Below are 11439 nucleotides of genomic sequence, written 5' to 3' on the forward strand. Positions count from 1 at the left end.
CACTTGAGAATGTAGTTTAGTTACGGGTGGCTACCAAAATTCAGTCCCAAGCCCTTATTCTTATTCACGGCTCAGCTCCGGCTTGGTTCTGGCTCAAGTAATCCAGCTCAAAACCCTAGCTGACCCTCGGTGTTGCTTTGGTCAGTGCTCTGACCACCCCTGATCAGGAGTGTAGCCGTTCGCACGCTGCACTACGAATCCGGTGACCCGAGTTTTATTCCTGCTCACCAGTGATGATTAGCTGACTGGTCCTGGGCCTCTCCTAGGTCGACTCGGCCTCAAATAAGTACCTACATTGTCACTGGGGAGACAAAGGCGGCCGGGCATGGTGTTGGCCACCCACTCCCTCGTGTGCCATGCCGGCCTTCATAGGTGCTGGCTAACAGCACTTGCCCCAATAGTCTGTTAAGGCTATACGGGGGATATTTGTCTTTGACCCCTGATACACCCATACAGAGAAATAACACCTCCTCAGATTACCAACATTACACATACTAGCATGCAAATATACGCACATACCTCATATATAATTTTGTCCAGATATACAAATCATCACAGAAATGTAATCCACATTAAATGACCATCTCTCATATTCACCTGATAAAGCATGATTGATTCCATGTGATAGCCCAGCATGTCAGCAAATGCTCGAGCTAGAATACTTTTACCACAACCCTGGGGAAACACGAAGAAAAGGCAAAGTCAACACAGCAAAACACCTAAAGAGTTTAACAACTGAACAGCAAAAGCATGCCATGTTTCATTGATTAATGAAAATAGGTTAGAATGTTCCCAATAATGAGTTAATCTGGTAAAACAGGCATTTATGATTATTCTAATCCACTGTAATCCTATGACCGAGTTTACATTCAATTTGCGACCCCTAATGAAAACGCATTTAAAGCTGCAGCATATGGCTGCAAATAGGGTTACAAAAACTGCTAAAACAGACTTTAATTTGACAACTTTTTCATAGCAAATCACAAATGAGCATACGAGTACATTTTTAGAATGTCCCATTAAGATTAACATTTAATTTTCATGGGGCTCCTGGTAATACATCAACACAAACAGTTAATTCTGACACTAGCATCTGATCTGACCTTCAATCACACTACCTTTCTGGCCCCCTTGACAACAATGTCATGAACCCTGCTGTCTATCCGTCACAAGTATATTTGCATGCACATATATTACACAAATGCAATACTGTAGAGTAAAACACAAATGGCTGTGGAAAAAAACGCTGCAGCAAACATCGCGTTGTGATGTTAGAGTGCACGTACCTTTCCCCCAAGGAGACAAAAGTCAGAGGTGGTGTGAGACAGGACCATGTCTGCCAGCAAACCAGCATGAGCCTCTGTCTCGTGATACCCGCCTGATGCCACTGGTCTCTTCAAATCCTCCATGCCTGTCATCACCTACACACATGTAACCATACACAGAAAACCAACCACACTTCATACACTTGCCGTAAATCTGTGATAGCTGTAGCATCATTGCTCATGTGGTAGAGCGCTGTCATGTTTTTATGAGCGCGCATGTGTCAGGCACCTTAAAGGAGAACCTCTTGTCCCCAAAGAGAGCTGTGATGACTGCCGAGCGAGCGTCACTGTCATTCACAGCCTCACTCCTCTTCACGTTCTCGATGCGCCGTGGCTGAGCAGCTCCAGTACCACCCACCAGCTCAAATTTCTGCAAGAAAATAAGAAGTGGGGACAATAGGAATTGCATTTTTAATAAAAATTTTAATCTCCTTCCAACTCCCCAAACAAAATAATTTAATAGCTAAACTGTAATCTTGATTTGAAGCTTTCGTGACTGCAGGAATCCATACTCTTTGGTTCTTTCGGTAAAGTCACGTAGGTAGAAATAATTGTTTTGTTTTATTGTATTTTATTTCTACCTACGTGACTTTACCAAAAGAGCTAAACTGTACTTGGTTCTCTGTCTGAGCCAAAATGGGAAGGGTTTCATAGTGATTTGCTCTATTATATTTGTCATGTCCAGAACACCATAATTGCTACTCAACGAATTTAAACTGATAATAAAAACAGAATCTTACGAACACATCCAGTACCGAATAATCCCTGCTGACCAATCAAATAAAGGTCATTCCTAGCATTGATTTAGGCCTCATTTTGCTACGTATTTTTTGTCAAAATAATTTTGTGAAGAATCAAATTGTATTGTCTAAACAGTAATGGCCAAGAAGTGGAGGATAATTTCAATGCAAACAGTAGTGGTTGAGAATAGTTTCCATAGTCAGTAGTTGAGGCAGCCATGTCAGTACCTTGAGTGTGTTCTGCAATGCTGCGTTCCCTTCAGGCCCAAGGAGAGCAGAGTACGGGAACGCTTGCTCTAGCAGCTTCCCAGCATCATACCCTGGCACAATTGACTGCAACAACACACACCCACACACACCATCATTCATCACATTACAATGAGCACCTCAACCATAAAAAAACAGCAACATTGGAAAATTACTAAAGAAAATAACACAAAAAAGATTTCTGCCAAATTATACCAAAAAATGTAAGTTCTTCTACAAAAGACAGGCCAAACTGTATACATACATCACTCTGCTGTGCATGTGACGGAATCACTGCGAATGCGCCGGACCGTGGCAGATCACAGAAGCTAAGCAAAGTTGAGAGTGGCTAGTTTTTGGATGGGCTACCACCATGCACATCAGGTTGTTCGAAGCTGTTGCAGGAATACCTGGTGAACAGTGTAGCCAATTACATTGTTGCACTGTACTTCCTATGCTCCCATATCAATGTTACATAGCCTCCACCAATCGACATGAGCATAGAGAAGTATGGTCAAATAACCCCACAATCCACACACCAATGGGATGGCCTCATCTGGCAGCGGAATGACAAAAGCGCTGTAGATGTATATTGCAGTAACAAGCACTCGATTTGTGTAATGCTCGTACGAGGATGCGGGCGAGCGGCAGCAGACTGTTCATGGGGAAGTCAGGCAGACCCAGTGTCGTGCCCTCAGGCGTCAGCATTGTCGTTGCAAATCCCAGCAGTTGGGCCAGCCTGCACCCAGCGAGAGAGACAACACTTGTAAGACTGATGAGTTAGGGCACGCAGAGGGGGTTAGTCAGGGAAGCAGAATGGAGGTTCAGTAATAATATGGGACAGGGAATATGAAGGTATGCAGTGGAGAATCATTCAAGACCAGGAAAAAAGGGAAAATAAAGAAAGGGGATATGCAAATGTACATAATTATTTACATGAAGGGTTAGGAAAAGAAAAATCCTGTAAAAATAAGGGAAGGAGTGAATGACGAAGACAGTACAGGTGACAAAAGATGCAATGAAGAAGAGGAGACTGAGCATAGGAGGAAACGAGCATGATAGAAATGGTGAATATTCAGAAGCAAAAAATTATAAAATGGGGAGATTGTACAACGGTTAAACACTTTAATGGGGCAATGTTTTCAGTCTGACTGTCTCCCATCCCAGTCTCCTCCCCAGATGGTGATGGTGTACCCTCCTAGCAGATACAAGGACATTTAATTATAATCCCTTTACACAATGTGTGATACATATATAGTGAGTCCAACTGAGTCGCAGACGTTGTCTTGGGAGCAACACGATTTATTCCAGTAACTTCAACATAACACAACCTACACTTGGGAGTTGAATGCCCATCTAGCCACGCTACGGCAGAGCTAGTCACGGTTCACTATCCCGGCCCGGACCACAAGCTGGGTCCCGGACAGCGTGGCTAGAGGCTTCCTTTACCCAACGTGGATCTTCTTCACTATGGGGGCCCCGTTATATCGGCCTAGGCTGGGGCTGGCTCTGCCCCTCGCCCCGCCCACCTTCTAGATCTCTTGAGCTCTTTCCCGAAGGCTCCCGAGAGCTCTTTTATACCACGTGACGCCCAGTGGCCCCCGTCCACCGGTGGCCCCCGTCCACCGGTGGCCCCCCTCCAATATCATCCGGTAACGTGTCGGCAGGTCAACCATGTATCATGCCCCAACGTAATCCTGGCAGACTGACGCTCCCTCTCGCTCCCTCACCGGGAGCCCGCACCGCACACTGCTCTCAGTGCCCTCCGCGCTAACCAGCGCTCACCCAAGCCCCGCTAGGGCTGGTACTACACCTCAGTAAGTGGGCTACACATAATGCCAACACATTATCTGCCGTGGTTTCTTTAGCCCGGCACCACACAGTGACATACACAGTCACTACACATACAAATACCATTCAGATGGTTCTATTCTGCATGTGCATTTTTGTCTCTTTTGGAGTTTCTGTCCAATGCTACAAGTATATATAATTGTAGAACCTATTGTGTTTTTCCTATAATATTAATGTGCGTTACATGCATGCTTCACCACCCAGCTAGGGCACCTTGGTTTGGTCATGTCAAGTTGTATAGGCCCCTACACCTTGGCGCGTCCATAATAAGCCATATATGCAATCACGTATGGAAATGTGTGCTATTTATATAAACACTGTCATGAAGTGTATAAAACAATTTCTGTATAGAAAATCAACATACGTTTCAGGAGGAACGTTTGGTGCGGCTGCGTAGAGTATCTCCAGTTGCTCCTATATGGACAAGTAGCACAGGCTGAGTGTAGGTACATCAAACATATGAACATAATAGACCTGTGGAAATCGCAACAATAACCATTTAATATATTTCAACAAAGGCAAACAATGAAACTTCCTACAAGTGTAGTAAATTCATTCCTCAGCGTTCCTGAGAATATAACTGTCAAAGTTAACCTGAGTAAAGATTAGTATTGGTGATAAAACTCGTGAAAGAAATGGTGAAATGACTGCTGATACTTCCGGCTATTCCTAAAGATAAAAGCTTGCACTGTTATAGAAATGGATTGGAGAAAAAAATTGTTTGTGTCATGTTAACATTTTCACATCACATTCGTAAATTGTATAAAAATAAAAATCCTATTTGATTTAGTTCAATATAAACCTGTTGGGAAGTGTACATGTTCATTTTAAAACGACTCCAACATTGTAGGACACCTTGAAGGGCGGGTGCGGAATGTTGCGCGCCTGAAACCGGGAGCGGAGAGGCGGGTCCAGCGGGTTTCCGCGGTAACGCGGCACGGGCAGGCCGAGCGCGACCACACGGAACTCCTCGCTCACCCGCTCAACCCGCCATGCGGCCAGCTGCTCCGCCGAGTGCTCCTGTGACAACAGCACGTGGGGATGACGCTGCAATCAAGTGAAGATCCACCTTCAGCTGAACAATGCACCTTTGTTGGATGCCGATTTTGTAAATTGTTATAAGATCAAGACTTCATAATGGCCGAAATTATTGATGTCACCCCACCTCGACAACACTTTCTATCCTAGCCAGATTTCCGTTATACAGTGGCCTGCCCCAACACCCACTTGGCCAAACGATTTCTGTGCAATGTGGTTCCTTTCCAATATCGCAGGAAGAAACGTGTGTGCAAAGGGGAAGTGAATCATATGAAATATATCAAGGTTAAATGAAATCAGTAAAATACTCTGATTACTTCAGGCATTGACATCCAAAGATGGAGGATCGTACTAACCCTATAAGAAAACTCCATGTCACTGTGGCCATACCTGTAGAAGCTTGTCATAACGCTGTGCTGACATGAGGAAACGTCCATCCTCCAGCTGCATTTCTCGATTCTCCAATAAATTGTTGAGAACTGGAAGCACATTCCTCTCTGCTCTCTCCACACCTTCCAGAACCAGCACCCGTCCTAGTAAGGCTGCTCGCACAGCACACTGAACACATGTGCAAAATACTTTTCCGTGAAAAGTGCATCAATGATGAATAACATATACATCTGTAAACATATATAGTGCATTGAGACATGCACTCATTATGAAGATGACAAATATAAACGTATTTTTTTTACATAAGCACATATAATATATGGGAGTATAGAGAAATGTATTTGCAATTATTTACATTTATTTACAATGCCATGTATTCATAAAAAATAATCAAGGTGGTAGGTGTCCCATGGTTATATCATCTGGTCCAGTGAAACTGTCATCATTGAGTAAGCTCAGACTTGGGCCCTGTGACCAATGTAGGCTTGATAATTGTTTTTTTACCCTTCTATCTGGCAACAAAACTGACACCTTTTTTTACAAGGAGTCATGTTTGCATAGACCGTGCATACATCAGAATTATGTTTTTTTTTTTGCATTATGAATGCAGGTATTGTGGTCTATGCAAACATGACCCCTTGTAAAAAAAGGTGTCAGTTTTGTTGCCAGATAGAAGGGTAAAAAAACAATTATCATATTTTTTACTGGCAAATGAGGTTCCAATGGTGTCAATGTAAGCTTGTCTAGTCCAAGGGTGTCAGAGGGAGAGTTCACCTGGTCCAGGTAGTGGGCGCTTCCCTCCTTAATCTCGCGCCGCTGCTTCAGGTCACCTTCTGTCGTGTCCCGCGACAGAGCGATGTACTCCACCTCTCGCTTTGTCAGCTCCTGCACATGCAAAAATGTCAGCAACATTGTCATGATTGCAAGGGATGCATCCAATATTTGGTTTGAATTCCATTCTGGCCTTTTCTATCTGAATGGTAATCGATTAATTAAAAAAACCTACAAAACCAGTTAGTTTGAAAGTCATTTTTTACCTCGAGTTCTAAATATTTCATGTGACTGGATGAAATAATTATCCAGTCCAGAATGTAGTCTTTGCAGGAAAGTGCGTTTTACAAACTTTTTGAAGGAACTTGTTAAGGTTACTTGAGAATGAAAGTTGTGAATGTTGGTGGATCTTATGCTGTTATACAACGGTCATCGTGGGTTTCTGCATGAACACCCATGGATATCATTTTGTCAAGGGAAGATAAAATGTATCTGAAATGATGTCATGATTATTTACACCTATGATAGGTAGGCTCTGATAACATTTGCTTTGGTCATAAAGGCATTAATAGTTTCAAAGTACAGAGTCATGTTTTATCCACTCAGTTCTATGGCTATAAACGCAATGTCAATATATGAAAAATTTAACTGTAACCCTGTATGTACATGCACTTTATGCATGTGTGCACTTTCAACAGAAGCCATTGATGTATTCTAACACAGAAAACATAGCATGAAATCTGTATACCATGTACTGCATAGCGATTGAGCGGCGTAGAGGTCCTGGCGGCCCAATGAGGAACACATCCTGCCCCAAGACATCTTTCTGAAGAAGCCAGCGCAGGTGTTCCAGGGTGGATTGGGACAATGAGCCTGTAACTACAGCACACGCAGGGCCACAATACACCTTGCTCAGTCAGATTATTGCATTCTTTCAAATAAAGACTTTAAAATGATGAGCATCATGAGAAGAACTGTATTAGAAGGGTTTAATGAAGGATGTTATTGAAGGAAGAATGGGTGGGAAAATAATGAGAGGAAGGCCAACAATTGACATGTTGGACGACTTGAGGAAAGGGTCAATTGTGGAAATGAAGAGGGCAACTTTTCTTATGCACGTTCACTGTGATTTATTTGGGTTTATGATTAAAAAACAAAGACCTAAGCTATTTCGAGTGACACCCTCCCTGAAAATGTTCAGCAAACACATTTTCTTAAAACCTCTGGATATTTTACATGTTTATTCTTTAAAGTATATTTCTAATATTCTGAACATGAGCCATTTCTTGTTTACTCTAAATTGCTACAAAATATGCAAAGCAACCAATAGAAATTTTGACACTTACTGTGCTTGACAGGCACCAACTCAGGGTTTTGCGGCCGCTTCACCTTACGGGATACATCTCCAATAGTTATGGTCTCCCCTGGTCACAGGAGACAATACAATTAAGCAGTTGTTAATACTGTAATACCAAATTTAAGCAGCATTTGTATATCTAAATAAAAATACATATTCTCCATAGACTCCATTTCATGCGGTGTAATGCAAACCGATAAGCTAAATTAATGATAACAGATTAAATACCCATTAATTAAAGAAAATTATGCAGGTGCGTAGATCCTGTTTAAATGTTCTACACCTTTGCTGTAACAGGCAGCTAGCACGCCTGCCTTTAAGTCTCTCTTCAGCGTGCCTGGCAAGACAATGTTGATTAATCTTTTCCAAGACTTTTCCCAGGCAAGTTTTCTAAGAAACTGTAAGCACTGCATTCTTCCAATTCTGCAGAGCCCACCGCATTGTCCAGGTATTTGATGTAATGCCACGCAACCTGCAGCACAATCAACATCCCTCAGTAGTTTCCTGGGGAGGTCACCTCTCACTCATGCTTGCAAAATAGGTCTCTATTGCGAACTCGTTTCTGATAAGGATTAGCGATTCTGTTCTATGCGAGAAGTCAAAAGGGCTTTACCACAAAACACACACAAACCACACACTTGTGAACATTCAAATTTTACACGGATTAAAATAAAAAATAACCATTAACTTAAATGTTCATCTGACTTTTTTCCAGGAGTGAAACTGGGAAAATCCACAACCCCAGCAACGCCTGGCCCCGCCTTTATAGGCTCAGCCAAGTTGGCACCACCACAACTTTTGGTCTGCTCTGTCTGACCTCTGTACAGCCATTGCACAACACAGCATAAATAAGCCACGGTCGTTTCATTCCAACGCTTTATCAGTAGTTCACGCCTATTCTTTTATATATATATTTTTTTTATGAACCTTCTATGAGCGCGTACATTTTGCTACAACTAGTTACTTCACGAGGGAACCGGTTTAAGATCGTTCTGTACAATCGCAATACTGTATTCCATGATTGTGTGCGCACATTAAAAACTGCTTATAAATAAAGTGACTCGTTCTGGAAAGTTGTCAAACACAGCCATGCGTCGATTTTATCATATTTGACAGCATTATTGCAATTATTATTTGTACACAACATTTCAATTATAACAATTGTAATACTCAGCTGCTGAAGCCAATAACGCACGATGTTGATGACCACTAGTCTGAATGAGCGCCACTGTCAACAATGAGATCCACTAGTCTCAATGACCTCGAGTGTCAACAAGCTCCACTCCAAGTGTCACAGAGCTCCACTCCAAGTGTCACAGAGCTCCACTCCAAGTATCACAGAGCTCCACTCCAAGTGTCACAGAGCTCCACTCCAAGTGTCACAGAGCTCCACTCCAAGTGTCACAGAGCTCCACTCTAGTGTCACAGAGCTCCACTACAAGTGTCAATGTGCTCTACTACAAGTGTCACAGAGCTCCACTCCAAGTGTCACAGAGCTCCACTCCAAGTGTCACAGAGCTCCACTACAAGTGTCAATGTGCTCCACTACAAGTGTCACAGTGCTCCACTACAAGTGTCAATCAGCTCCACTACTAGTGTCACAGAGCTCCACTACAAGTGTCAATGTGCTCCACTACAAGTGTCAATGTGCTCTACTACAAGTGTGAATGAGCTCCACTCTAGTGTCACAGAGCTCCACTACAAGTGTCACAGAGTTCCACTACAAGTGTCACAGAGCTCCACTCCACGTGTCAACGTGCTCCACTACAAGTGTCAACGTGCTCCACTCCACGTGTCAATCAGCTCCACCAGTGTTAACGAGCCCCAACGACAGCACTGCGCCCAAGGTCACCCACGTGCTCAAACACCCGGCTGCCCGGCCACGTGACTCGCGAAGCGCTGCGCCGATTGGCTGGCGGAGAAGTTCACAACAACGCGGTTCACAGCTCGCGACTGGGAGCTCCGCGGACACTCGGCTCCGGCGACAAGTCGCCGCGGAGACGCCTCGAGACTCGAGACGCGACACCAACCAAGGACGCAGCTACTTGCGGGAGCCGCGACCGCTCATGACGCCACTCGGTCCCGAAGAAGCTTCAACGACTCGCGCCACCCACCCAGCCAGCCACCCACGGCTCTCGCCACCCACCCACCCAGCCACCCACGGCTCTCGCCACCCACCCACCCAGCCACCCACGGCTCTCGCCACCCACCCAGCCAGCCACCCACGGCTCTCGCCACCCACCCAGCCAGCCACCCACGGCTCTCGCCACCCACCCACCCAGCCACCCACGGCTCTCGCCACCGCCGCACGGCGGAGCCGGGGCCCCTGGGCACCTGAGGAGGCTGCGCAGAGCGCGCGGCGAGCGACGGCTCGGGGCCCCGCCATGGCCCCGGCAAGGAGCCGCACGCGGCGCAGCGCGGCGTGCGGCTGCTGCTGCATGGCGCCTCTTGTTGTTACTGCTGCTGATGATGATGCTGATGCACACGCCGGCTTCATGCGGTGGGCCGGCACACGTGACCGCAACCAACCAATGGGGCAATGCTTCCGGGCTGGTGCGAGGCATTCTGGGACTTGTCGGCGTGCCCTCCATCTTGTTTAGTTCAATGTTGCACTGCACGTTATAAAGCGATTAGACGTCAACGTGTACATGTTGTGGGTTTGCTCTCCAACACACCGCTGGGCTGAAGTGGTTAACTAATTGGCGAGTTGTTTCCGTGACCAAGCCTTAGGGGCACCGTCCATAAATGACGTCACGCGATTTTGTACGATTTTTTTTACCCCCACTCGTCACACGACGTCACAAAGAGTCAGACCCCCCCCCCCCTCAAATATGACGTCACAAAGCTCTGCCCCCCCAAACAAAAATCATATTTCCATTTTGAAAATAAAACATGCTTCAAATCGCTTTAAACTATTGTCATTGTAGTGCGTATTTAATGTTGCGCTGCACTCTGATGTAGGAGAACACATTTGTTAAAAAGTCTATTTTACTAAGTAGAACGTGTTGTCTATATTTAAAGTTGCGCATTTTTATGTGACGTCATATTTCTCACCCCCCCCCCCCTTCGTCACACATCGTCACAAATGTCTGACCCCCCCCCCCCAGGTGCGTGACGTCATTTATGGACGGCCCCGTACTGGCTGTGTCGAGTGGTGAAGGGTTACGACACATTTACACTTTGAATAAATATAGACAACACGTTCTACTTAGTAAAATAGAATTTTTTATAAATGTTTTCTCCTACAACATCAGAGTGCAGCGCCACATTAAATACGCACTACAATGATAATAGTGTAAAGCGATTTGAAGCATGTTTTATTTGGGGGGGGGGCAGAGCTTTGTGACGTCATATTTGAGGGGGGGGGGGTCTGACTTTTTGTGACGTCGTGTGACGACGGGGGAGGGGGTCAAAAATCGTCCAAATTCGCGTGACGTCATTTATGGACGGCCCCTAGATAAAAAAATAAAAAAATTCGAAACACTTCGCTAAATGCCCTTTTGAGTTCCGTGACTCTAGAAACGTAAACACGTTTGGTGTACCATCAATGATCAATTTGCTATTTGTTTTGTTCAATTAAACATTTCCTCCCCATCTTATTCATTTCTATTATATTTATAGTTTGCGTTTCCTCACTTATATGAACATCCAGTTGGTTGACCTGGGTTTGGGGTTTGAAGTTTGTTCCACTCCCACTGTTATCATACACAGTCTACTCTTC

The 11439-nt window shown here is 44.7% G+C and overlaps 1 protein-coding gene across 3 annotated transcripts in view; it reads right to left on the bottom strand.

Moving 5' to 3' along the window:
* VWA8 (von Willebrand factor A domain containing 8) overlaps nucleotides 1–10226 on the bottom strand; it is a 51790-nt gene extending 41564 nt beyond the window's left edge. For all 3 annotated transcript variants that reach the window (XM_061555351.1, XM_061555352.1, XM_061555353.1), the window contains exons 1-12: nucleotides 10053–10226; nucleotides 7708–7785; nucleotides 7110–7240; nucleotides 6365–6475; nucleotides 5591–5758; nucleotides 5018–5182; nucleotides 4527–4576; nucleotides 2942–3050; nucleotides 2294–2398; nucleotides 1555–1695; nucleotides 1287–1421; nucleotides 598–675 (exon numbers count right to left, since the gene is read on the bottom strand). In XM_061555351.1, the coding sequence (XP_061411335.1) occupies nucleotides 598–675; nucleotides 1287–1421; nucleotides 1555–1695; nucleotides 2294–2398; nucleotides 2942–3050; nucleotides 4527–4576; nucleotides 5018–5182; nucleotides 5591–5758; nucleotides 6365–6475; nucleotides 7110–7240; nucleotides 7708–7785; nucleotides 10053–10215 (1434 nt within the window). In that variant the 5' untranslated portion in view covers nucleotides 10216–10226. The remainder of the gene's footprint in view (nucleotides 1–597; nucleotides 676–1286; nucleotides 1422–1554; nucleotides 1696–2293; nucleotides 2399–2941; nucleotides 3051–4526; nucleotides 4577–5017; nucleotides 5183–5590; nucleotides 5759–6364; nucleotides 6476–7109; nucleotides 7241–7707; nucleotides 7786–10052) is intronic.
* Nucleotides 10227–11439: the final 1213 nt, after the last annotated feature.

Source organism: Lethenteron reissneri, chromosome 21 (genome assembly GCF_015708825.2).
Source record: "Lethenteron reissneri isolate LAM-NWPU_2019-01 chromosome 21, ASM1570882v1, whole genome shotgun sequence".
Taxonomy (NCBI): domain Eukaryota; kingdom Metazoa; phylum Chordata; class Hyperoartia; order Petromyzontiformes; family Petromyzontidae; genus Lethenteron; species Lethenteron reissneri.